The sequence below is a fragment of the Phaethon aethereus genome (genome assembly GCF_964289735.1).
Source record: "Phaethon aethereus genome assembly, chromosome: 2".
In the NCBI taxonomy this organism is placed as follows: Eukaryota; Metazoa; Chordata; class Aves; order Phaethontiformes; family Phaethontidae; genus Phaethon; species Phaethon aethereus.
In genome coordinates this window covers 147,773,907-147,801,731 of record NC_138582.1, presented here as the reverse complement: position 1 = coordinate 147,801,731, position 27,825 = coordinate 147,773,907, and the positions used below count along the sequence as shown (strand labels likewise).

At 41.0% G+C, this 27,825-nt stretch overlaps 1 protein-coding gene across 1 annotated transcript; it reads left to right on the top strand.

Annotated features, from left to right (window-relative positions):
• Positions 1-4,370: 4,370 nt before the first annotated feature.
• On the top strand, positions 4,371-25,347 carry CROT (carnitine O-octanoyltransferase; the record flags this gene model as incomplete). The annotated part of the gene is made up of 16 exons (XM_081996812.1): positions 4,371-4,485; positions 10,133-10,257; positions 11,134-11,315; positions 11,499-11,623; positions 14,278-14,386; positions 16,299-16,392; positions 16,474-16,599; positions 17,049-17,150; positions 17,782-17,865; positions 17,968-18,075; positions 18,328-18,458; positions 19,828-19,951; positions 21,921-21,999; positions 22,827-22,920; positions 23,094-23,213; positions 25,227-25,347. 16 exons carry the CDS (start codon positions 4,371-4,373, stop codon positions 25,345-25,347), a joined length of 1,839 nt encoding a protein of 612 aa, XP_081852938.1.
• Positions 25,348-27,825: the final 2,478 nt, after the last annotated feature.

The following is a 27,825-nucleotide window of genomic DNA, read 5'->3' as shown; positions in this document are numbered from 1 at the left end:
CCTTACACATTACTACATCACACACATGCTTGTTCACATTCATCATTCACATCATCATTAATAAAAGTAAAAAAATATTTATTTTCCAGGGTAGGTACTCAGGCTTTTTGGAAAATAATAGGGTCATAAAAAGAGGTGTCCAGTTAGAGAGAAAGTACATCTCTAACATGCACTGTAATATTCATTACAGGTTTTTTAGGACTATGGACTCATATCCCTAAAAGTTTCCCTACTCAGGGAAAACCAATGGTGTGATCTTGCATTTAGAAGACAGCAAAATGAATAAACCACAGGAAAAAAGTCTGCAGGAAACCATGTCTCAGTAGCACCTGAGTTCAGGAAACTACTGTTCTTTGCTTCTTGAAAAATAAAGACTAAGGTAATCTTTTGTCAACATACCTAGACACTATAAAGTAATGGAGAAAAGTATGGAGTATACTCAACTTTTTTCTCCACCGGTCATATTTTTCCCAGCAACGTATCACTCATGGCTACATTTTTAGCAGATTATACTCCAAATAGGTTAATGTCATTGCTAACATCTAAAAGCTGCTGATGAAAAATATCTGTAAATGTCTTTACCAACTGAAATTCTGTTCTCCAGAAAGCTGTCTACCCATCCCTTTACTTAGCCTTGAAAAAAATGTAGGAAATTATAGAGAAACTTATTATGTGGAAGACTTGCAGCTGATGTACTTCACTAATGCAAAATTACTGAAATAAATACTAGTCACACAAGACACGTTCCCAGTTTTACTACCTTAACCTTCCGGGTGTTGAAGCTGCAAATATAAAGGCCATGTGGATGCTGCAAAGGTGAACATGAAAAGGAGTAACATAACCTCCCTTCTTTTCCTACTGTTTCTGCTGTCAGCCTAGTTCTGCTATGGCACAGCTGCATAACTTTTGCTCAGATTTTTGAAGAAATTGTTAAATTGAGAGAAAGAGCTATAAGGAAGTCCATAAAGCAGAGCTGTGAAACATATGAAAGGTAAAATTGGAGATAAAGACTGCTGAGATGTGGCCAGGCAGCAGCTCAAGGATCAAGAGGAAGGACATAAATGTGGAAAGATAACAACATCTCAAGGGAAAAAATGAAGTGGAAGATTGCAACATCGAGCACCTGCCACAGGGAGCAGTGGAAGCTGACCCTTTTCCACCTGACTAGCAAAGACTCTATAGGTGGTTAACATACTAATACTAATTTAGGAGGTCATTGATCCCGGCTATCTTTTGTGTGTGTTAACCACAAGGTAACCACTTTACATATAACTGCACAAAGCAAAAGGTGACTGAACAAAGTGGCCCAGAGAAGGAGAGAGAGTGAGATAGGTAATGGGAATACATTTTGGCAGCAAAGGCATGCAGCAACAGGGAAGCAACCAGAAGGTGTCACTGCTGTAGATGGAAAGAGGAAAGAAGTCCAGGAACAAAGCCCTATTCATATAAGCTGTGAGTGATAATGCAGTATAGTGACGCCAACATTTTGTTCCGAGTGTGGCAGTTATGTCACAGAAAATATTTTAAAATTGATGCCAAGGCTGTGAAGAAAGTGAAGAAAGGAGATGAGATGATCCCTATTATGCAATCTTCTATCCTTAATCTTCCTGCTCTAAAAATGTACAGATTTAGATAATAATCTGTCTTTTTAGGAACAGCAAAAGAGTAGGATTAAATAGCAATTCAGCAAATGAACGATTTATTTTATCTATTTTGCTTTCACAGCACCTATGTTAGGTGTGCTCCTATGCAAGTACAATAGTGAAGAACAATGCAAAAAAAAAAAACCTTCCTATTGCCATCTCTACAGTCTGAACAGGGTATTAGAATGCCTTGGTGTTATGTAAAATGTGTGGAAGGAAAATTTTTGGCTAGAGCCCAACTTAGATAACGTCATAGCAATTCCCCTGCAACTGAAGACTTTAAAGCAATGTTTACAAACCTTGCAATTTGCGATACAGAATGTGAAACAGTAGTCTTTCTTATTTCCCAGTTACCAATGCTTCAGTCTCACGAGTAACCAAGAGACCTTAGGATTTCAAGTTTGATAGTGTTTTCTATCATATGCTGACTTTGCTACACTCATTCAAAGCTAGACTCACAGCTGTGACCTGAAACCTGAACTAAACCTTAAATCCACTTAGAAATAGCAACTATTACTACAAACCCCTTGTTAAACTGCATTTTTTGGGGGGAAGAATCTTCTTATACCATTGTTCCTTTGCACAGGCTACTAATTAGATTTTTAGATGAAGATGTGATTACCCTTCATTTTAATCTCTGAGCTGCCTTTGGAATTACCTGGGAATCAGCGAGAAGGATCAAGCAAACATTTAGTATTAAAAAACAATGTGTGCCAGGAACTTTTGATGAAAGAGAGGGCCACAGGGATGTGAAGTCTACAGTCCCCACAAGGGAAGAGCCAGCCATGGGAAGCTGCAGCCCTCACACGGCCTGTAGTAGCAAAGACACCTTCATTGGGATGGAAGCGAGTAATAGGGACTGCAATCTGGTGAGGATTACACAGGGTTTCTGTAGAGGTCCTGAGTTTCTGCCTGGAGGCAGTGATGGCAGGCATCAGGCTGCAGGCATCAGGCTACATCCTCAGTCTGGTCCAAACTTTCTAGCTCATGTAGAGATTCTTGCATGATGCCGATAGGCCGACACACACCTCCCTCCCCTGCCCTGACAGCTATGTCACATCCAACTGCTTTGACTACTTCAAGACCTCTCTGAGCTGCCAGTTGTCTGTCAGGAACTCCCAAGGGCTCGGGAGTTCTTCAGAGCAGCCAGGTCTCCCAGTGACACTGTAAGAGGGGGAAATCTCTGGGCTGAGCTGTAGCTCCCCATTACACATTGCCCGCCTATGTACGTGGGTGTACTTCAGTGTGCCAAAGGACAGTCCTGGCAGGTGTCTCTGAAAACAAAAACCTCATTAACTGTGGCAAGTGGGACTGGGTATGCCTCAAATTGCTTGCCCAGCACAAATGCTCCTTCACCATGCAGTGAAGCGTTTGCTCTGGGACGCGAGGCTGCTCCAAATCCCACTCTTAGTCTTATTGCTGGTGGTCTGTGCTTACCCCCACTCCTGTGGAGCTGCTCGTCACACCTCTACCCCGCAAGCCTCTCTTCTCCTTTAACAGGCAGCACAGAAACCCACCGGTCCGCCCCACACCTGCGCCACAGAAGCGCCCTTGCAGGCTCCCGAGCTCTTCCCACCCACAAAGCAGTGGGGCAGCTGAACAAGAGCGCTCCCAGTGCAGGCAGCTCAGTTCAGGCCCGCGGGGGATGCTGCCAGGGTTACAAGCACAGCTCGCGGGGGAGATCCGCTTGGGAGGGCCCTTGGTCTCGCAAGGGCCCAAGAGCACACGCCGAGGAAAGCTCTCAGCACGGCCCTGGCTGCGCTTTCCCCCCTTGTCCCTCCATTCACTCCCCCACCTCCGGGCCCCCGGCCCGCGCAGAGCCGAGGGAGTGCGCGGCCTCTTTCTGTTCCCGCCCCCACGGAGACACGGTGCCTCCCAGGGCCGCCCCGCCCGCCTTCCGGGCCCGCTGGGAAGTGGGGCGAAGGTGAAGGCAGGCGGGCGGCGAGCCGGATGACTCGGTGCCGGGCCCGTCCAGGCCAAGGTAAGCGGTGGCCTGCGGGGCGAGCGGTGACCTTCGCCCGCCTCTTTCCTCGGCTGGAGGGGGCGCGGCGGTGGGACGGAGGGTCATGCGGACGGCTCAGTTCGGCTGTCTCTTTACCCCCCGGCCCCGTCCACCTGGGCCTCTCCGGGCAGCTCTCCGGCGTGGGCCCTGAGCTGCTGTAAATACCGCCGTGGTGCGGCGGCCCTGGGCCCTGCTCGGCTTTGTCCCGCCGCGGGCTGCCGTTCTGCCAAGCGGGGAGTGCTGCGGTGGGGAGGAACACGGCCGCGGCCGCACCCCTTCGTCGTTCCTAACGGCTGTGGGGGCCTTAGTGAAGGTCTGCGGGGAGCGGCGAGCTGCGTGATGGCGGCCGCCAGTGGGGCGGGTGGGGTCGCTGTGCCGGTGGCTTCCCTCTTCCCCTGTTGGCCCGTGGTCTCGGTGGGTGGGTGCCCCAGGGATGGCTGGCTTCTTCTCGGGAGACAAAGTAGCAAGCCTCGAGTTGGTTAATCGCGACATACCCGGAGCCCCGCCATACATCAATAGCCCCCTGGTCATAGTTTCCGCCTGTTGTGTGTGTGCCAAGAAGAAATCCTCAATCCTGGCTTCGTCAGGGAACATTTCGCTGCTGTGTGTCTTTTACCGTGTAAATGACTGGGGCTGGAGGGGTGGGGAGAAAACTGGGGGGAGATAATACCATCAAACTCGGGCTTTGTTAATAATCCGTTGATGTTATGCTGCAGATCTGCATGATGGAGAAGCAAGTGCTTGAATCCTCTGAGGAGCGAACATTTCAGTACCAAGATTCTCTGCCTTCCCTGCCAGTACCTGCTCTTGATGAATCTTTAAGTAAATACCTTGATTCAGGTAATGACTTAATATTGTGATAGTAGTGTGGCGTATGCTAATCTGAAGATGTTTGTGAAGTGATTTGTAGGCACAGATTGTATCAACTGATGTAATTGGAGTGGGGCATCCAGACAAGTTTAGAGTGCAAAAAGTCTTTTTCAAGTTCAAAACGGGAAACTAAGTGCCTGGAGCAATCTGAGTGAAAGTTTACATTTATCTCAGTCTGCCTTTCTTCAGCATGGAAGGGAATTGGGCGTGTGGGAAGGTTAACTTTTTGGTTTGAGTTTTTTCTCTCCTAAGGTTTTGCTTCTCCCCCCACCCCCCCGACTTTGTTAAAAAAAGTTATTTTTCATACTTACATGTTCTTCTTTCTCACCAATACTATTGACTATACAGTAGTAGGAAAAGGCGGTGGTGGGCATTTTTGGATAATTGAACTTGGATAATTTCTGCCTTGAAATGTTGGCTGTCTAAAGAAGATCACATAAGAGAAAAGTTTTGAAAACCACATCAGTGCACATGTGTCCAGCTTTGTTTATAAAGCAGAGAGAACTGGTTAGTTCTTTATTATCATATCAGGCTTTGGTATGTTGAGGATGACAAAGATACATTACCTAGTGTCTTGAGATTGCTTTCTTATGTTTCTTTAATAATTTTCAGAACTCAGACATTCTGGAACATCTGTTTTGTGTCTTACTGTATTACCTGTGATACAGGAATGCTTACAGAGTACGACCTAGAGTTCTGTCATTGGCAGAAACATACTACACCAAAATTTCCCTTTCTCAAAATAGAAATCCTTAAGTTCCAAGTTTCCTTTTATTCTGAGTGTAGTGGGAATGGCCCAGTAGATGGTAATAGGTTTTCATTGTTATTCTTTACATCATCGCATTTTGATGCAGAATGTTGAAATGGTGGTTTTAGGGAAAAAATGTTGTCTTTTTGTTGTAATGCAGGTTAACTAAAGTTGTGCTGCAATAGTAGTGAACCTGCAATAACAGAATTGCCCTTTAGAAATTTGTAAGCCCAGCTGGCTTTCCAAGTTAATAAATCTCTCTCACATGGAGTGATAAAATCTGACAGTGAATTTGCTTGCTCTTGTTTTCTGATTCTGCTCTGTGTTTTCATAAATACCTTATCACATGTCCATTTTTTTTGATGCTGAAGTTATTTCCTACTTACTGTTCCTTGTACATAAGTCATTCTATAACTTTGATCATCATTGCTGATCTCCTTTAGTCTCACTGGAGATTGGAGGAAAGTTAGTCCAGTATTTTTTGTTCTGCCACACTCTTCCCTTGTTCAAATCACTTAGAGCCAGAATGTGCAGTTCACAGTTTTGGACGCTAGCTTGGTGATTCTCATTGCTTAAGCTCTTCATCTGTTTAGTCTGTGAAGGTGAGTGAAGGAAGGGAGGTACTTCTGAAGAACAATTCAGAAACTCCAAATGACCCTTCATAGATGCTGTGAATCATTCCTTGGAAACGTCCGTCTTTTATTGGTTGGAGGAGTATCCCAGGCACTTAACATTAGTCAGCGTGCCTGTTGGTAAAGCACTTGTTCGTTTAAAGCCAGTCAACTGGAAAAGCTGGACAGAGCATGTTTCGGAAGGTGCCTTATTTAGGACTTTACAGTAGCTGCCTCTGCTTTGCATTCAGAATGACTAACCTTGTTTTGAAGGTAGGCTTTGAGCAGAGAAAGTGACCATAGTCATGTTATTTAGCCTTTCAGCTCACCCCAGAGGTTGAGACTCAGAAGCTTGGACTGAGCCTGAGAGTATGAAAACCCAAAGCTCCAGCTTTCCAGAGGGTTCCTTAACTATGCAGCTGAAGATGTGGTCCATGGGATAGTTCTTGTTCATGGATGGAGTTGATCTATGCAGAAAGACAGACAAGATCTGCAGGCCCGGAGAAAGTGGCAAGAGGCAGTTTCACTGAACTCTAATGAGAAAGGGGATGAGTTCTGCTCCTTCCTAATAGTGCTGCTTCTACTTCTGATTAAATAGTTTTTAAATGGAAAAAGGCCCTGTAATCATAGAATCACGTAGGCTGTGAAGGGTTCAGCTAGATCAGACCCCTGCTCAAAGCTGGTTCAACCACAGTGAATTGCTCAGGCCTTGCTTAGCTAGGTTTGGTATATCTGCAAGGATGAAAATTCCACAGTCTCACTGGGTGACCCTTTCTGGTATTTGATCACCCTCACAACTGTGGGAGGGGGAACAAAAAACAAACCAGAGCAATGACCAAAAAAAAAATCCTAGAAACCCTCACATTTTCCTTGTCAGAAATTTCCTGTGTTCCAAGTTGAGTCCATTTTCTCTACTATTCCTGTGCATCTCTGAGCAGAGCTGTGCTTTGTCTTTGCTATGCCTTTCCGTTCAGTTGTTGCAGAGTGCAGCAAGGTCTTCCCTTTGCATTCTCTTCTTAAGCTGAACAAACTCAGTTCTCAGCCTCGTCTCACCATCATGTGCTTCAGTCCCCTAGCAATCTTGGTCACCCCTCAAATAGGGACTAGAATCCAGCAATTTTGCTTATTTTCTTCCTTGTGTGCATGTAACTTGTGCATGTGACTTTGTAACTTGAATAAGAGAGGATAATCACTCTCTTACAATATTATGTGGTAGTAAGGTCACTCTCTGGGAAACCTGAGTGTTGGACTACCCTCAGTCTGGGGAGACTTTCAACTCCAGGTTTTCTGGGTGAATACTGTAAACTGCTAAATGATATAGGTGGACAGCACTGTCACTATGACTTCTTTTTTCATCTGTGTTCACAACTAGTGGTGGTGCAATTTAAGCTGCATCTAGATATTTTTTTATACTGACTTTAACAAGGCTTTTAGCACATAAAAAGCTTTTTTTTTTTTTTTAAACTTCCTCATAGACCAGCTGATGAAGCATGGACTAGGTAGTGTACAGTCAGGTGGACTGAAAACTGTCTCAGCTGCCGAGTTCAAAGGTTTGTGATCAGCAGCACATATTCCAGATGTAGACCAGTCTCTGATGGTGTACCCCAGGAGTCTAGTATTATTTAATGTCTTCATTAATGGCCTGGATGATGGGACAGAGTGCACTGAGTTTGCAAATGATACAAAGCTGGAAGGTGTGGCTGATGCTCTGCATGGCTGTACAGCCATCATAGGGAGCTTGACAGGCTGGAGGAACAGGCTTACAGGAGCCTCATGAAGTTCAACAAACAAAGAGAAATGCAAAGTCATGCTCCCAGGGAGGAGTAACCCCCCACACCAGCACAAGCTGGGACTGACTGGCTGGGAAGCAGCTTTGCAGGAAAGCACCTGGGGTCCTGGTCAACAAGAAGTTGAACATGAGCCAGCAATGTGCCTGCAGCAAGGCAGGCCAGCAGCCTTCAGGGCTATATTAGAAGGCGTGTTGCCAGCAGGTAGAGAGAGGTCATCCTTCCCCTCTGCGCAGGGATATGGCTGCGGAGGCCATATCTGGAGTGCTCGTCCATCTCTGGGCTCCCCAGTACAAGCAAGACATGGACATACTGAAGTGAGCCCAGTGAAAGACCATGAGGGTGATTAAGGGCTTGGATTATCTGACATATGAGAAGAGACTGAGAGCTGGGACTGTTCAGCCTGGGGAAGAAAAGGCTCTAGGGGGGGCATCTTTGCAATGCATGTATGTACTTGATGAGGAGGAGTAAAGAAGTCGTAATCAGACATTGCAGCAGTATCCAGTGACAAAGCAAGAGGTGATGAGCACAAATTGAAATACAAGAAATTCCTTTTAAATGTAAGAAAACTCTTTTTATTGTGAGGGTGGTTAAGTACTAGAACAGGTTGCTACCAGGGAGGTTGTAGAGCCTCCATCCTTGGAGATACTCAAAATCCAACACAGTCCTGAGTAGCCTGCTGTAGCTGATCCTGCTGAGATGAGGTGTTGGAGTAGATGTTCTCTAGATCTGTGAAGAACAAAAAAGTAGTGGTTGCAGGCAAGCAGTCATAATTGCAGCAAGACACAGTTGTGAGGAAGTGAGATTTTAATTTGACAAGGATAGGTAAGTATTTGAGACCTTGTCCAGCTGAAACTCCGTTGTTACTCGCAAAAGCTAGATTAGAGATGATACAGATACACAATTTTGAAAAACTAAAAGTATCCTGTGTTTCTTAACAGCTGTAAGTAGATCACAGGTTAGCACTAGCAAGGTGGACAAGAAGTTAACTGACAGTGTCCAGCAGCCTCAAAAATTAATCAGACCTTATTCCATAGGCATTGAATCAGCAGAAACTCCCCCCCTGCCATTCTGTTTGCCACTGACTTCACTATCTAAGTATAAAGGTAACAGAAAATATGTTATATGCAAGGTGAGTATAAGAAGACAATGAGATGTGCTGTATGGAAATGGACATCAGCAGTGCCTGTTACTGACCATAGATTTTTATGGTTAAAAGGCTTTAAGGAGGGCTTTAAATTAAAATAATGGTTAGTTTTGCAAATGTTTACAGAGAACTTTGGCCTGTATGGCACATGATCGAAGACAAATCCAAAAGTATTTTAAATACAAAAATTGGGTAGTAGTAACTGCCATCTGTGTCATTCAAAGGTAGGTATAATATGGTGACAGTGAATGAGAATTGGTGGGCACTGTATTTGGAGACCATGAATGGACTTTGAAAATAAAAGCTTATGGTTGGTGCAGTATGGTGGCAGGCATGTATGGCTCAATGTATGTATTTACAAACAAAGTTCCTGTAAATTTAATTATTCATTGAGTTCTGTGGCAGCTGATGGAGTTGCAGAACTCCAGAGTATTTCAGCTACATTTAAAATATATTTGATTTAGGTATCTGTTAGGTATTTCAGGTTTTCAGCAATTGCTTTCATCTGCTAATACCAGTAGTTGTTTAAAGGTATGTATTTAGGTTTTATTATAGAATCATTAAGGTTGGAAAAGACCTCTAAGATCATCAAGTCCAACTGTCAACCCGACACCACCATGCCCACTAAATCATGTCCTGAAGTGCCACATCCACACGTTTTTTGACTCCACCGCTTCCCTGGGCAGCCTGTTCCAATGCTTGACCACTCTGCCTGTAAAGAAATTTTTCCTAATATCCAATCTAAACTTCCCCTGGTGCAACTTGAGGCCATTTCCTCTCATCCTATCGCTAGTTACTTGAGAGAAGAGACCAACACCCGTGTCCCCACAACCCCCTTTCAGGTAGTTGTAGAGAGTCATGAGGCCTCCCCTCAGCCGCCTCTTCTCCAGACTAAATAACCCCAGTTCCCTCAGCCGCTCCTCATAAGACTTGTTCTCCAGACCCCTCACCAGCTTTGTTGCCCTTCTCTGGACACACTCCAGCACCTCAATGTCCTTCGTGTAGTGAGGGGCCCAAAACTGAACACAGTATTTGAGGTGCTGCTTCACCAGTGCTGAGTACAGGGGCACAATCACTTCCCTACTCCTGCTGGCCACACTATTTCTGATACAGGCCAGGATGCTGTTGGCCGCCTGGGCCCATTGCTTAGAACACACTGTGATTTATTTACAGATTTTTTAAAAGGTGTTTTCTCTTCAAATAGTTGTTTTAGAAAAATAGATGTTGAGTATTTTCATCCACTCCCTTGCCTATGGATATCTGAATCTTGGAATAAATCTCAGTATGCTGTTGTCCTTAAAATAAAAACATTTGCTTTTTACAGTGAAGCCGTTTCTAAATCAAGAACAATATCAAAGAACTGAGAATATAGTTAAAAAATTTGAAAATGGGATTGGGAAAGAGTTACATCAGAAATTACTGGAAAGAGCCAAAACGAGAAGGAATTGGGTATGTATTTAGATAAGTAAAAAATCATAATTCAACTTATGGAAAGTTCGTTGTTCAGGATATAATTTAGAGAGCCATTTAGCTTTTTTAATCTTAGGATCTTCCTTATATTTGCCACTTGGCCTATGGATATAAATACATGCACTTATATAAATGTGATTTCTTTCTTTCAATATTGGATGGCTAAGAGAGTTCACTAACTGAAATGTTAAGTTACCTACTAGCTTTTGAATGCTTTGTCTGTCAGTCTCTTCTGTCCCCCCTCTCTTCACCCTGCTTGCTCCTGCTTTTTCCTCCCACCCCTCCCAAACAGTGAAATTTGGAGTTTGGTGTCTCTTTCCTGAAGAAAGCTATGTGGTAGCATTTTAAAGTTGTCTTTTAACAGAGGAAGGGATGCAAGGGGGTTGCTACCAAGTGGAATTCATAAGAACTTTGTAAATCTTAACATGACACACTCTGGATTGCGGATTTTCAGATGATGATAGAAAAAATACATTATGAACTGTCTGTCCCAGATCCTCTCTCGCACAAATCTCCTTTCCTTCTGTTCTTCATGGAGTAATCTGTCTGATACTTGCAGCAGCCACAGCTGACATCTGCAAGAGTTTAAGTCAATGAATGTTGGGGAAGAACTTTGCATTATAATTTACAATTTAATAGTGTTAAGCAGTATTGAATTTTATTTGAAGCTTGAAAATAGAAGAGCTAGATATGTCATTACCCTCAGCAGTTAGCTTTGAACCACTGTCCTGTCTTCTGTTATATAGGAACTACTATTTAAAATAGTAAAAAAAGCAGTCAGTTGAACAAATAGGTGATTATTACAGAATTAATAACTAAAACTTAATTCTGACGCTAAACATTTTTTATTTTCAGCTGGAGGACTGGTGGCTGAATGTGGCTTATCTTGATCTTCGCATATCAACGCAAATACATAGTAATATGGGAGGCCCCGGTCCCTATATTGAACACTGCTGGCCACCCAAAGAGGGCACTCAGATAGAAAGAGCATGTGTAACTTTATGGCACACCCTGAAATTCTGGGATCTATTACGAGCGTAAGACTTTAAGAAAAAATAATTGATTCTAAATTTTAATGTTCTCTGTGTCCTTAGTCACAGAAATACGTTTATATTCATTGGCATGTGTTCTTTGCAGATAAAGATGGGTTTGTCTTACCTTGATTTACTTGCATAATTATCATATCTCTTGTTTAATTTTGGTATATTTGTTAACTACAGAGAGAAGGTGGCTATAGAGAGATCTGGGAATGCTGTTCTGGACATGAACCAATTTCGAATGCTCTTCTGCACTTGCAAAATTCCTGGAGTCACCAGAGACTCGATTGGCAACTATTTTAAAACTGGTAAACAAATGCAAATTGTGGGTTAATAGAAGGAAATGGTTTTGTATGAATGGGCTAATGGAGTGGTCATTTTAACCATAAAATACTTGGTTCCTCAAGCACTAAATCAGATACTGGTTGTTGAGTGCTTATATAAAGAAGCAAAGAAGATGCTTAATCTACAAATCCCTTTTTGGTCCAATATTTAGTCCTTTCTAAATAAGATTTTCTTTTAAAAGAAAGCTCTGTTACCAGTCTGATGCCTATAATAAGTGCGCCAGCATGAAGAATTGAAAAAAACCAAATTCCATGTGTTATAAATGTGGGTGGATTCCATGTATTATACAGAGAGAATTTCAGCATTATTACCAATTGCATTTTTCCACAGAATGCGTTTCTCGAGTGTGCTCCCATACATGCTGTTGGTTTAATTCTTACTTATTTTCTATCACTGTGCTGCTTCTTCTATTTTCAGTCTTGAAAGTACTCCATAGTGCTTCTTGAAGTCATTATCTTAAACTCCCAACAGTTTTCTGGGGTGCAGGATTAAGAGCTAGGGTAAAAGTGTAATGTTCTTACTCATCCTCCACTAACAAAGACTGTAGTATTAGTAATCAACTAACTGAAATAATAACACCCCTCCCACACACATTCTGTTGCATCCAGAGTTGTTCAGCAGTGTCACTCTAGATAATCATGGGAGGTGTGAATTCCTGTAAGCCTCAGGAATTCAAGAAGAAGGAGGTATTGCCTTGCACCATAGAAAATATGTAAGGAAATCTCCATAACACTAATAGGACGAGAAAATGTAAAGTTGAAGGCAAGTTTCAAGGGTTTTATCTTAGCATTACAGTTGAAGAGTCAGCTTAAATACCAAAACATAGAAGAAACATTCAAATGGTGGAAATTCAATGTTCTGTTTGATGACTTATTAAACAAAGTTATTATTCCTGTCCCTTTCCTGCCTTAAAATACTGTAAAGACTTTATTAAACAGTCTTGCTTATATCATTTTTCATGTCATACATGGCAGGTGATAGCCATTTCCATGTAGACTGTCTGCCTCCACGTGAAATATTTAGTCCAGTTAGTTGTCTTGGTTCTCGTGTGATTCATGGTGAAATATGAATACCTACAGAGACGGATTTGGGCTAACAAAATATGCAGGTATCTGAGATAGGCAGAAGGAACTGCCATCTGGAGAGGGATCTGTTTTTCTCCTTTGGCTATAGAGAGCGCTGACATGGTCTAAACACTTGAAGTAGTATTCAGATTGCAGAGTAGGACACCTAAAATTTGACAGATAATGTCAGCTTGGAGTCAAAGACCTCACTAAAAGCCAAGGGAGCCTGATCAGTGGAACCTGGAGAGAGATTTGGTTCTCCTGCAGCAGACAGGAGACAGCAGCAGACACCTTAATAAGCCTTAACAGCCTGCAGCAGACACTTTAATAAGAAGAGGTGAAGAGCTCATTGGATCTCCTTAAGTGTATCGGGTAGATTTCTACTAACTGTAGTGAGATCTCAGACACTTAATTTTTAGGTATGTTAACTTCCAAACTTAATTCTCCCCCTTGCTTTAGACAGCTAAGGTTAGGAGGATGCTACCTACAGTAACTGAATTTGATGTCATCCTTTCTGATTTTTGTTGTGTTAGAAACTAATTTCATGATCTATGAAGGTGAGGTTTACAGGAAATGACAACTTCCCCACTCTAGAATGTCTTTGATCAGGTATGCATTGAAGTGTATTATCTGGTTGAGAAAGTAAGACCATAAAGATACATGTAAAAGCCTAGTACTTAATCTTAAGGTTTCTGTAGTCTTCAGTTAAATACTTGCAGCTAAAGTAGCATGCATTTCTTCTTTTTCCCAGGGTGGAGTACTGGATTAGAAGAAGTGTAGCACAGTGGCTCAGTTTGAGAAGAATGTAGCCGTATTTCTTGGGGTTTTAAGATCTGGTTTTTGTCAGAATATTTTCCAACTTTATTTAGTCTTATTTCCAGATAGGTGGATTCGATAAGGCAATGCTATGCAAGTGTACCTGGCTTAGTGTGGTCTGGTACCATCTGTGTTTCTGTACGGTGGCCAAATTGGTGTGTCAGTGCTCCCTTTTTACGGATTTAGAGATCACAGATCAGGTCTGACTGACATGGTAGCGCACCTTGGATCTTGAGCTGCATAACTGAAATTGGTCGCATAAACACTCTTGACAACTGAAGGACTTGATCACCTGCAAACTGTTGTAGTAGCAGGCTTGCTGCATTATATTCATCCCTTTAAAAACAAAAAAACCCAAAACTCATGCAAGAGGAAAGTGTTGCTAGATCAACTTTCAGCAAGCAACACCCATTTTGGCAGAGGATGTTCCTGCCTACAAGATACACAAATAACTAACATTTGCTACTTGGTAATGACAATGTCTTGAAGTAGTTAATAACAGTGAAAGTTATGTACTTCTGTATATCTTCTCTGACAGTCTTCAAATTTGCAATAAGATCATGCAATTGGACTTCAAAAGTTATTCTATTTTTCTTCTTTCCTGTTTTTGACTATAAAGTCTGCCTCATCTTGAGCAAAAAATAGGTTGTAGGACTTGCTGAGTGTTTTTCCTGTATCTGTCACTCACTTAATACCAAGGGTTGGATTTTCATGTTTTGTTTTCTCTTTCATTTCAGAGACTGAAGGTGAATGCCCATCTCACTTAATAGTCCTGTGTCGAGGCCGGGTGTTTGCATTTGATGCTATACATGAAGGCAATATGGTGACTCCTCCAGAGATTTTCAGGTTTTCAAACTACCTTGTTTCAAATGAGCTGTCCTATTTAAGCTACATACCAAAGAGAGTCTTTCTTTTTCTAACCCTGTCACACCAAAGAACTAGGTGTAAGAGGCTACAGCTTCTCCTCTAGCTGAGGGTTCAGATTTGAGTAAATTCTTGTTTAGTGGATGGCATCTTCTTGCCATGAAGCGTGATGATCATGTACTGTTGTAATACACCCATAAAACATCATGCAAAAGGGCTGAATGAAGATGTTTCAGTAGGAAACATCATTTATCTGTGAAATTTCTTGACGTGGAATGTTAGGATTATAAGTAAAATCATTCCTTTCAGAACCAATCCATATTGATACTTAGTCATTATCAAAGATGAAGCACCACTGTCATCTTGATTCAAATCTAATACACTTGTCAATTTTCTCAAGAATGGAGGGGCTGGAATTCCTGTTGGTGAGTGCAGCAGAGTCCAAAATCACACTATACACTGATGGACTTTCTGCTAGCTACAGAGCAGCACAGCAGCATGTCACTAGCATTTCTTGTCTTTGCCCCAGACCTATGAAAAACAGCTATGTTTGCGGCTCTTTTCATATTCCTGAGCTGTTGCAAAGGAACAGAGAGAAATAATTTGGTTCTTTAAATAGTAAATTTCAGTACAAGTGCAACTGGCAATGCTCAAAGCTTTTCCATATCTCCTATCTCCCAGTAGCATGCAGAGGTGCTGGCTTCTCAAATTAGCAGTACAGTTGGGGCCACAAGGTTTTCTGCTCTGTTGGTTGAACTCCGATGTCACATACAGAAGTAGTTTCAGCATAAGCCTCTTTGGATGGATTTGAGATCTCTGTGCATCTACTTACTAAAGAGGGGTTGTGCATTTCATCTAGGAGTAACTTCATGTATTTGTCAAAGTGCTGTTCATAGAGCACAACAGAAGACTTCTGTAATTAAAATTGGCAAAAGGTGGATTGCCAAATTCCTTAGGCAAGACAAAAACGAGTTAGAGAAGCTCAAAAATAACTTTTTTTTTTTTAAAGTTTGGTACTGTAATAAGATATTTCAACATATGTATTTCTAATTTCTGTGTACCTGTCAGATCAAGAAAGTAACAAAGAGAAGAACACCTGGAATACAGACAAAAAACTCTAGAGCTTTCTATTGTCTATAGAAAGGGCAGGTTGGTTTTGGTTTGTTTGGGTTTTTTTGGTAACCTCATCATGGGTAACTTATACTTTTGACAACTTTGTACCTAACGATCAGTAGTGAAGTTTAAGGGGCGAGAGTGCCAGAACAAAGGGCAGTTGTAATTATGGAGTTCTGTAATTTATGGAGTTTCTTTAACACCTAGAACAACATGTGAAAAACTGAATTTGCAAGATAAAAATTAGCTCTCTGTTAATAGCTCTTCAAAGGGAAAATGTAAGGAAAAGGTAGGAGAGAAGTATTCTTGTGTAGGTCAGTCTCTGTCTTTAGAATATCTTGTAGCTACTGTTCTGCTTTACATTTCAGGGTTTATCTTGAGTGGAATTTTTCCTCTTCTATCTGATTAGTTGCTATAAAAGCTGCAAAGCTGTGGTTTTGCAGATGTCTGCTGCTCAGGAATGTTTGGTCTGCACAGCTGAAGTCTTAAATCTAGTTTTAAATTAAGTGCATATGTAACACTTAATCATTATTGTTTACATGTGAGTTTGTACTGGGCTGGTAGGTGCAATTTGAATTAACCATTAGTGACTGAAAACAGCAGGTCTTCAGCTGCACTTAGGGTCTGAGGGAGCTGATTCATGCTTCCTGAAAATTCACAATAACTTGTGAATGTGGAACCAAAATGCCAGCTTAGCAAAAAAGAAAGAGGTAAAAAGAGTGACTTTCATCTTCTCTCCAGCTGTTCTTTGTTAACTTCAGTTTTTGAAATCTTCTTAAAGGCAACTTACATATATCCAGAAAAGATGCCATAGTGAACCAGATGGACCAGGACTGGCAGCCCTAACAAGCAGCGAAAGGACAAAATGGGCAGAGGTGGGAATACTTCAACAGTTGATTCCTCAGAAAAGCATTTATATGTCATTTCACTTAGCTTTGTCTTTTTATGCTTTCTAGTTACGTGAATATTTGATTGATCTTGATCCAAAGAACTTAACTCTTCTGGAAAAAATTCAGAGAAGTTTGTTTGTGGTCTGCCTGGATGATTCCAGTCCCCATGCAACTCCTGAAGACTACACTGAGGTAGCTAAGGGTTTTTGATAATTCATATCTTGTCTTGTTTATATAAAAATTTCTTCTGCATATGTGCATGCTCTTACTGTAGTAAAGTAGCACTTCTTACTCTTTCAACACAGAGAAAATGAAGCAGATTATGCTTCTTGTTGATCCACAGAATTACTTAAATAGTTTGAATTGTTAGGGCATTGGAAGTGGAGTGGCTGAAATCTGTCTTCATAATCTTTTAGCCCTCTATGCTTCAGGGTCCTCAGAAATACAGTCATCAACTTGTTACCACTCTTAATTTAAAAACTTAGCCTTATAATAGTGTTTCATTTTCAACTGGATGAAAATGTCTTACCTCTCAGGGAAGCCTCGCCATCTTAATTTAAGCTTGGTTTAGCTGACAGTTGTACTGCTTGGCAGTGTATTCAGTGTTTTTGAAAACCCATGGTGTGTAACTTTTCCTTCAGGTTACAAGGCTGGGGCTAACAGGTGATCCGACTGTACGCTGGGGAGATAAATCCTACAACAGCATATTCTTTTCCAATGGAACCTGTAGCGCATTCTGTGATGTAAGTTGAAAAATCCCATCTCCCCTTACCCCCCCTTATAAACCCTTCAAGTATTTATTTACTAAATTTTCCCTTTCAGAGTATTATTTTAAAAGTCAGTGTGTTCCTTTTTAGTGTAGCCTTGTTTACCAGGCGCCTTGTATGACAAGTTTCCAAAAGCAGTTTGCTTTCACAGTGTTTGATGTTATACCATGCTTGAATTAAGAACGTGAGTTCTGAAATTAGTCTTACTTTTAAAAGTATTTAATGAGGAAGCTCCAAAGACAAAAAAATACCTTGCACAAGAAGGCTTAAAATTAACTCTTTGTATTAGGTAGTTATTTGAACTGTGTTTTTTAGGTTTGGATTTTTTTAAATGCATTACTGAATGGCCAAAAGGGCCTACATCCTGCCTGAAATCTGCTTCCCCACAGCAGTGGTGTATTATACCTCCCTATCTTCCTGTAGAGCAGTCAGAACAGTGGGTGGACTTACAGGAGTTCTCTATGTGTTGTAGAACTAGAAAAACAAGTCCAGCACTGTGCAGTAAAGCTGTTTGGTCTGCAGGGAAAGGAGTGGGGTAGGGAAAAAAGCAATCTGATCCTCTTGCAGTTATGCAAATAATGTGATATCTTGTCTTATATGATTCTAGCATTCTCCTTTTGATGCCATGGCTTTAATTACCATGTTAACTTATACTGAAAAGAAGATTATTGAAAATGAGGGAAAATGGAAGGTATCTATCCTTTAAACTTTCAAGTGTATTAGTTCACGTGTCTTTTCCTTATGGGTAACATTTTCTGCTTTCTCTTCTTTCTTTCTGTCTGCATCCTCCCAGGGATCAGATAAAGTGAGGGATATTCCATGGCCAGAGGAACTTGTATTCACCATGGATCAAAAACTTCTAAATGAAATTGGACGTACTAAAGAATTGTATTACAAAAAGGTGGAGTTTCTCGCTGCTTCTCTTAATTGTCACTGATTTTTTTTTTTCATTCTATTTACATGTTTTTAGCTGGTCTTTCTCCATGGTGGAGAACAGGGATGAATATGTTATTGATAAATTGATGAGTTGGGGGACTTGACACCATGGTTAAATTTGTTACATTGTTGGTTTATGTTGAGTGTGTTTTATTTGAAGTGTACCAAGTTCTGATATTTCTTGACTTCTGTGGCTTTTCCTCCTTTGGTATGACAGGTATCTGACGTGCAGCTGGTGACTTACGCCTTCACATCCTTTGGCAAAGCATTGATTAGGAAGAAGAAACTTCATCCTGATACATTTGTGCAGCTTGCCCTTCAGCTGGCTTATTACAGATGCCATGGACGGTAAGAAAAGCTCATTACCCAGACTAAGAATAAAAAAAATAGATTCTTGAATAAAGGGGTGGATCTGGAAATATAATGCAGTGGACTTGCAATGCCACAGTGTTAATTTGCTATGCTGATACAAGAATGAAGCAGTAAAGTTTTGTGGGTTTTTTTACTGTAAAGATTGAATAGGGCCTGATTTTGCACCATTGAAATCCATGGGCCTTGTGCTCTCGGCTTCAGAAGAATTGTGTCCTTGTGCCCATGTGTGTACATATTATGGAATGGAGGGCAGAAGACAATCCCTGAAAATGTGGATTTGGGCTGTACAAAGTAAATACTAAACATGTAACAAATTAGGATTCTTTAATGCCAAACAGTTGCTCAGATGGAAAAAATGCTTTATCTGTAGCAAGTGACAGCCATCAATAAAATGGTTAGTCTTCCAAGCCTGTAAAAAGCCTTACAAACCTCAGTGTCTCACTTCCTTTAAGACCATTAGATGTGAAAGTTCGGGTGGAAGGTTTGAGCTATAGATGGTGACCCTCCAAATGCCTGGCTCTTCATTTTTGGGTGTGTCATTTTATTTTGTATTATTGGTAAAAGACAGCATTCTTCCTGGTATTGGTGATCCCAAATTTCTCTTTGCTAAATTGCACTGATTATGGCTCATATAAGTCATTACTGACCTGATGAGTATTGCTTGCTTCAGAAAAAGGAGGATTTTGTCATATGAGCATGATGCTTAGTCACTGGAGATGCCTGTGTCATCATAAGAAAGATTGCTAGATCTCAGTTTGCTGAACATTGGAATAAGTTAATTGTCCGACTAAAATAGCCTGTGAAGTCTGTTCTAAACACAAGTATGTTTCATGCAAGTTGTATATTAAATGATAGACTGTCCTAGGGCTGGGGATGCTCTGGGAAAAAGCTGAATGGGTGTCAGTGTGCAACAGAGAAGGATTTGAGCCTTTTCGCTATAAATGCATTGGGAAACACTGCTTATTTCTAGTGTGTCTCTTAATTTTTGAGTTTGTGGATGGTGTAGATGGTTTCTTTAATGGAAATATATAGTGAAACTGAAGCTTGCATAATTTCACCTTATTTATACCAGAGGCTGGTAGATCTACAGTCTGCAGAAAATAGCAATGACAGTCCAGTCTTTTCAAGGCATGGTTACAGGCAGCACTGGCACTTTCCTGTCTTATAAAAGCTTGCAGAACTCCTTTGTGGGGTTTTTTCAGACACAAAATTTGAAGAAAATTAGTGGTTCACTGATACTTTTAATTAGGCTAGATGTGTAGGATACTTAGCATAACTTTTTCCTTGAGAGGGCATATACTTTTGTTCAGTTAATGAGATACTCTTCCCTAAATTTTCTTCTTAGCCCGGGCTGCTGTTATGAAACTGCCATGACCAGGCGTTTCTATCATGGCCGCACAGAGACCATAAGACCATGCACTATGGAAGCAGTGGAGTGGTGCAAATCTATGCTGGATCCTTCTGACAGTGTAAATACTGAAATTCTACTTTAATCAATGTGTATTTAGAAGGCCTCTCATTTGAACTGCTTAAAACTCATTTTGCTATTGTCTTGTTAATGGGAGTTGGCCTGTTTCCAGTGAGATTTCAAATGTTGCTTGAAGTCTGGCTTTGGTCATTGTGACTGAGGTGAGCTGTCATGTGTGAGCTTTCTATCCTATTTACCTTTTGGTTTCAAGAATGGAAGTATCTTGAGTTATGTGCACACTGATTTTTTTTTTTTTTTTTTTTTTTCCCCATATCCCAAAAAGTAATGGGGTTGGAGGTAATGTACTGTGTTGTTTTAATTTTTAAGTGAAATCAGGAAATGTTAATCTAATTACCGAGTCTGAAAGCAAGGTTGAAATCTGTTTGTGTCCCGGTGGCAACGGGGATGTATTCCAGAGTTTGTCTCTGAATAGCTGAACCGGTGACCTTTTCTTTTCCCAGCAACTACCCTCTGGTACTTGGCTGGCAAAGTATGTCATGCCTTTCTTGCCAAGTGAGAGCTGTACTAAAGTTCTTTCTGTTGTCCTCTATACACATTTCTCTGAGCCTGAGAAATGAAGCGAGGAGAAGCTTTTTGAGACAAAGGGCTACATATCTTTAGGCAATTCAAAGGTTCTATATTGTTAGTGCATCTGAGTGCTATCAGGAATTATGTGTGATTGATATAGTCTTCAAGAATATATTTTCCTGGTCTTCACTGACTTCTTTTGGCATGTGCTGCAGTTTTAAAACTCAGTTTTCCTGCCATTATTCAGCTTTGCTTTCCTATTGCAAATATGGATTCCTTGTATTCCTTTGCTCTTCAGTTATCTTCTAACCAGTGATCAGGATTTTATGGCTAATGCACATGGAAGCTTGTTAATTCCAACACTAACTGTAGCCACTTTATCATTTTAAATAGCATCTCCAAGTATCTTCCTATTGCTGTTTTTTTTTAATTATGAACTCTTTGGGATTAAAAAAAGCATTGAATCTGTTCAATAGCATTGAAATTAAGATGCTTAAGTCTACTTTTAAGGTACGAGAAAATACTTAAAGTACTTCAGAAAAATCCTTTTGTCTCAACTTTTCTTTTGTCCCTTGTTGGCTTAGTAGCTTGATTTTTATATAAATTGAGTGGCTACTGCCCTTGTGTCACATTCCGTCTGCAGCCTGCCATGTAATGAATTAAAGGATAAAGGTAGTTAAGAAGTTAGTAAGATCTAAGATCTTACAAGCCAAGAAATACCGATAGAGGCATTTCTCTAGGCCTTCTTTACCAAAACATGTGTTTGTATTCTGTTCTCTCCATTTTTAGTACATAAGTTTCAGTATAAAATTGAAAAAAAGCTAACATTAGGCAGAACTACTGGCATGGAAGTAATGTTTCAATCAGCAGAGAAGAGTTAGGAATGAAGTTAGCATCTGTGTATGTTTTAATTAAGGTCGTTCTTTGTTTTGTTTTCTGCTTTTGCTTCAGATTTTTTTCGTTTGTGTGGTGTGGGGTTTTTTTTCCCCCCCCCCCCATGAAAAATGATGATCATGTAAATGCAACTGTACCTGCTAAAAGCCAGTGTGCTTCTACATAAGTGGTATTGTACGAAATTTTTGGTTTTGATTACTCTTGTTCACAGTGGCTACTTTCCATTGTTTCATCTTGTTTGGGAAAGAGCATGAGGTTTAGTATATTATTCAGTGCAGATCTGAGTAACAGAACAGAGATACAGGAAACAAATGAACAAGATCTCATGAAAAAGGAATTTGGATTTGGGAGAAAGAGTTTGAGAAGGGTTCTTATGTACCTTTTAAGTTCCTCCATTTTCTTCTATCTAAAACTCCTAGAAACTGTGAAAGGGAAAAACTTTCTGGTCTGTGATTCCTGATGTGTTACTCCTATGAATTGTTTTCTGGGGGGTTTTTTGTGTGTGGTTCCCCCCCCTGCCCTAACCTGTCTCCCCTATTTTACCACAGACTTATCAGCGACTACAGCTGATGCATAAGGCATTTGCAAAGCACAACAAAATGAGGAAAGAATGTGAGAATGGCAAAGGTACTCTGGAATCAAAAGTTTTTTGATTTTGGTGGTGTGTTTTTTTTCTTGTGGGTGAAAGGGGAATGTTGCTGTATGTGAATACATTTTTTTTCTGTCTCCTTGTTTTCAACCGGAGTAAAAGCTACCCCATAACATTTAGCACTTTAATTTTGGGGAAAGGAACTAAAAACCTAGTCCTTGCACCTTTCCTTGTGCCTCAAAGAAACATTCACTTTGCATATTAATTCACTTTTTCTGCCCAGCTAAACATTATTTCAGAATACCTTCTGATCAAATATATTCTTGGCTGGAAAGTGGGAAATGTGATCTTCTAAGGCAGAGGAGAGATTTGGGTGAAATTCTAACCCACCTGTGTTAGCATGGTAAGCTATTCTGTGAATGAGAGAGAGTAGCTGGGAAATAATCACCTGATGAACCTTCATACTCCCTCTATCCTACTTTGTGAGTTATTTGGCCCTGAAAGCCTCCTTTTCACCTTGTCCACGTAATTGCCAATGGGCCGGTTTCACTGTGTGGAACTCCTTCTCCTTGGCTGAAATGGAAGTTTTCTTGATTTTTGTTTTCCACAGGAGCTGTGCTGGATTTGTATTACTTAGTTTATTTGCATTTGGGCTCAGTGTTGCAAGCTGAAAGCGATGAAGGCCTCTTAGACTGAGTATTTGGGAAATGTTTTTGTATGCTACAATATGAATCTTGCTTTTTAGTAGACTTGTCATTTGTCTGTCCTTCAGCTGTTATGTGAGCTTCCAACTATTCAGACCAGAAGAAGCAGAAAAGCAGGAAATGCTGCTCTTAATGATGCAGTATTTGCATTTCTTTGACAGGATTTGACCGTCACCTTCTAGGTCTCCTTCTCATAGCACAGGAGCAAGGACTGCCAGTGCCAGAACTTTATGTGGATAACGCCTTCACAGCTAGGTAATTCGTATTCTCCGGTGGGGAGGTTGTATCCCTTGATACTAAGGACTTTTTTACATTGGCCTTATGTGTGCTGATTGCTTGATATTTAGGACAAAATAACTTTTTTGTAAAACTCACTTTGTTTCAAACTAGCTTTAAAAGTGCTGGTTTTGTTTTGTGTTGTTTTACAGTGGAGGAGGTGGGAATTTTATTCTTTCAACTAGTCTGACTGGCTACACCAGGTTTAATGGATCTGCACTCCCTATGGTAGATCATGGCTATGGCTTTTTTTATGCAATCAGAGATGACAGGTAAGGATGTAATTTCATTTTGTGCATGGTTCTGTGTCTATCACAAAGGAAAAAGTGGCTAACAACTAGAAATGAGGAAAGGAAAAGGCAGAAGAAACATGGCTGAACATGTCAGAAAAGGTTGAGAAGTGAGGTACATGAGAATAGAGGCATTAACATTCTGGGAAAGCATATGTGGGAGGAAGGACAGAACAGTTGAAATGAAATGAGCGCCAAGATACTGACAATAAGCAGAAAGAAAAGAGTGGGGAAGGTGAACGACGGAGGGAAAAAAGAAGTTAACTTCCTTAAAATTGGGACCAGTAGTGTTTAATATCTTCATCAATGACATAGCGGGATCGAGTGCACCCTCAGCAAGTTTGCAGATGACACCAGGCTGAGTGGTGTGGTTGACATGCCTGAGGGACAGGAGGCCATCCAGAGGGACCTGGACATGCTCAAGGAATGGGCCTCTGTGAACCTCTTGAGGTTCAACAAGGCCAAGTACAGGGGCCTGCACCTGGGTCAGGGCAACCCTCAGTATCAGTACAGGCTGGGGGATGAAGGGATGGAGAGCAGCCCTGCTGAGAAGGAATTGGGGGTACTAGTGGGTGAAAAGCTGGACATGAGCCGGCCACGTATGCTCGCAGCCCAGAAGGCCAACCATATCCTGGGCTGCATCCAAAGCAGCGTGGCCAGCAGGTCAAGGAAGGTGATTCTGCCCCCCATGCCCAGTGAGAGCCCACCTGCAGTACTGTGTCCAGCTCTGGAGCCTTCAGCACAGGAAGGACATGGACCTGTTGGGGCGGGCCCAGAGGAGGGCAAAAGTCATCAGAAGGATGGAGCATCTCTCCTGTGAGAACAGGCTGAGAGAGTTGGGGTGGCTCAGCCTGGAGAAGAGAAGGCTCTGGGGACACCTTATTGCAGCCTTCCAGTACTTAAAGGGGGCTTATAAGAAAGATGTGGACAGACTTTTTAGCAGGGTCTGTTGCGATAGGACAACGGGTAATCGTTTTAAACTAAAAGAGGGTAGGTTTCGACTAGATGGAAGGAAGAAACTTTTCACACTTACGATGGTGAAACACTGGCACAGTTAGCCCAGAGAGGTGGTAGGTGCCCCATCCCTGGAAACATTCCAGGTCAGGTTGGACGGGGCTCTGCGCAACCTGAAGATGTCCCTGCTCATTGCAGGGGGGTTGGACTAGATGGCCTTTAAAGGTCCCTTCCAACCCAAACTATTCTATGTTTCTATGAAAATAAGCTTCGTTTTTGAGATCATTAAATGTAACATGCAGAGATTTTTTTTGAAAAGTAGCAATTGAATGAGAGGGACCAGATAGAATACAGGTGAGCACACTGTCCATCGTTCTTGGCAGTGGCACACACATCTCTTGACTCAAACCAGACCTCTTTGAGTAACAAGGAGAAGCTAAAACATTTGGCTTCACTTCTCATAAAATGGTGGGATTAAAAAAGATCCAGCTTGGGCATGTTGGTCTTGCAGACAAAAAATATGCTGCTTTATCAAATCTAATAAACTACTTTAATTATAATGTTTTGAGATAACTTGCTATTTTGTAATTTGGATGACTTCTTTCTAAAGCCAAATATGGATTGTGTGCACATGTGATTCAGTTTGAGAATACAAAGTATTTATACTTTGATCTATGGCTCTGTTAATACAAATTACTCTTTATTAGGTAAATAGAGAAAAAAAAGTACTTTAAACCTTAACTATTGCAGTAAAGAAACATAATTCACAGTATTTTCAAAGATAAGCAGAAAAGTTGTATCACTGTGTATGTAGAAACGGGTATTTAAATCCAAGTATCTGGTTTCAAGATCTGTCAACATTATTCCTTACTGAAGGCAGTAGGGATCTGAGTCCTTTTTGAATGTTGAGACGGTATGTTTATGTGACAATTTTTGCTTCAGAACTTATGTCAATAATTTGACATTTCAGGGCAATTTGTGTGACTTCTATCCTAGACCATGACAATTAAGAGTGGTATCTTCAATTTTCTATATTGATAGGATTGTTGCTACCTGTTCTTCTTGGAAATCATGTCCAGAGACTGATGCAGAAGTGCTGTGTAGAACTGCGTTCCAGTGTTTTCAGGACATGCTACAATTAACAGTTGCAGCTCAGCTGTAAGGTTGATGATAATATAAAAGCCTTTGCAATCTCACGAGTTATATGTAGTACTTATAAATAAAATGCTACTCAAGAGTACTGTTATATTCAAGACAAGACATTTAATGATCTATGTGAAGAATACCTATTTTTATGGGGTGTATTGTGGTAACAGAACCCATTTAAGAGTAATGTAGCCATTTGCAACAACAATGCAAGCAGTAGTACCTTATCTTTGTAGGACTATGCAATATTAAAATATGCCTCAACAATGCAAATGTACTTGAGACAAGGTGTTGGAAATGGAGAATTTATGGGAGATTTGTATTTATGATCTCAGTAGTAACACATAGAATACTTTGTAGCCTACTGATACTGTTTATGTCAGTGGAGCACTTAACTGAGTACTTAAGAGTAACTACACTATCCTCTTAGGTGATTATGCTTCCTATTCATAGTCGTTTATGAAATAGAAGGGCTGCCTCCATCAGGCTATGTTATTTTGTAAGTTATCTTTCATTTTTGCTATCGAGATTATACCAAATAAATGTTGTATGCGTGAATGGGGATGTTCCCACTACATTTGTAGTACGACAGCACTACAATCTGAAGTATTTTCAAAAAGGGGCTCTCAATAATAAAGACAGAAAGCAGCATATGAGTTCCAAATTCCTCAGAGTTTTCATCTTCTAGTGAACTGTGAATGTCTGCTGCTTTACACTAATAATACACAATAAAATAAAGCACTGAAGGTAGTTTGGTACAATTATCAGGATTTTAAGACTTGATTCCTCTGTTTGGGCAGCTTTGTATTTTCCTCTCATAGAAATAAATTTCTTCTAAAAATCAGCTTTGTATTCATTATGGGTTGACTGTTTAATGTGTAGCAACTAAACTTTGTGAAAGAGAGATGACCTTGGGGACAGATGATGAACTTGAAACAAAGATTCTAAAGTAGCCATTATTTTCTCTTTCTATAGTTTTTGGAGTTTTGAGAGAGATCAGAGCTTATTATTTGTTTTAAAGTAACAACTGCATCCTCAGCTGACACTGAACCAGTCTCTTTGCCCCCTGGAAGCTCTGTTGCATATTTTTTTCCACAGTGGCAAGAACAGTTTCTCTTTTTATTTGCTCCCTCAAAGCCTGACAATTCTCTGAGTAAAAGGCCAGGGTGTGTTATACTGTGTCTTGCTGCCCTCAGCAAACAAGGCTGAGTCTCATTATTTCAGCCTTTGTCTTCTCTGCCTTTATTAAATCTGACAACCATTCATTGTTTAGTGGTTGATTTGAGGTCTTCGGGAATTCATACAGACTAAGAATCCATTCCTGTTCTGGAGTGTTTTTTTCTCAGAGGTAAATGACCTTCTGAAATCTCTCAGTTAGTGGAGCTTTTATCTTTATGATGCTGTGATTTCTGAGAGAGATATTAGGATCTGGGATCAAGCTATGCCTGATGATTTTCTTTTTTTTTTTTTTTTCTATATAAGTTCTGTCTGAGAGTTACAACCTTTCACCCCTCCACTGGGTTAGTAAACGTGGTTGCAACAGTGACAAGGACAGTTTGCTTCAAACGCTCATTTGCAACAGCTTGAAATCTGATGAAGGGTGTAATTTTCCATTTATTTGCATTTATTTTCCACACACCTACCCCTGCTGCTCTGGGGGTTTCTGAGAGCATAGAAATCCTGGCAGAAATATTAAAAAAAGGAAAACTATTTCAGCAAGTCTATCATCAAGAAAATGTCATTCAGTCACCAGTGTAAGCAGAATTTCCTGTTCAGCTAGGACAGTCTGTGGCTTGCATAGAGGAACTGAAGACACACAGAAGTGTATCTGGAGAGATCAAAATGAAATTCTGTGAGTTGTTAGAGCTACTTATGTGCTGTGGATGCATGAATTCATGAGTGTGGTGTTCATTTCCTTGTTGTAAGGAGAAAAGCATTTTTGGTTCCAAGTTACTCGACTACCTTTATGCTCTGCGGACCCTGTGGGACTGAAGCATAAAGTGTTAAACATATTTTTATTTTTTTTGTCTGTGTGGATTTGGGAAAACGTAATCAATGCAGAAGGAGCATGATGCAGTAGGGGCTCTGATTTCAGATCAGGCTGGTTAAGCTGTGCAGTCCCGTTGTCATAGGACAGGTACCATTTGCTTAGAAGACACTGGGAGTAAAGCAGGGTCTTGCAGGATTTGGCTGCACCCCTTGGTGCATTGGCAAGCCAAGAAGAGGAGCCAGGTTTCTGCACTGGTGGGACTGAGCCAGTCGCCAATCCCAACAGGCTTCCTTTTTCCCCTGCTCCACCTTGCATGTGCATTTATTTAGAAACAGCCATACCTGGAATGGTACTTTAGGCCCATCTGTCTTGGGGAACGCGTCGCTACCTTCCTTCTGCCTGTGACCACTGGCATCTTTGTGCCTAAGCGCTGGTGACTCTCTTTCCAGAGACTGCTTTTCTGAAAACTTTTCTGGCCTTTTGCTGGTGTACATCTTGCTGGCA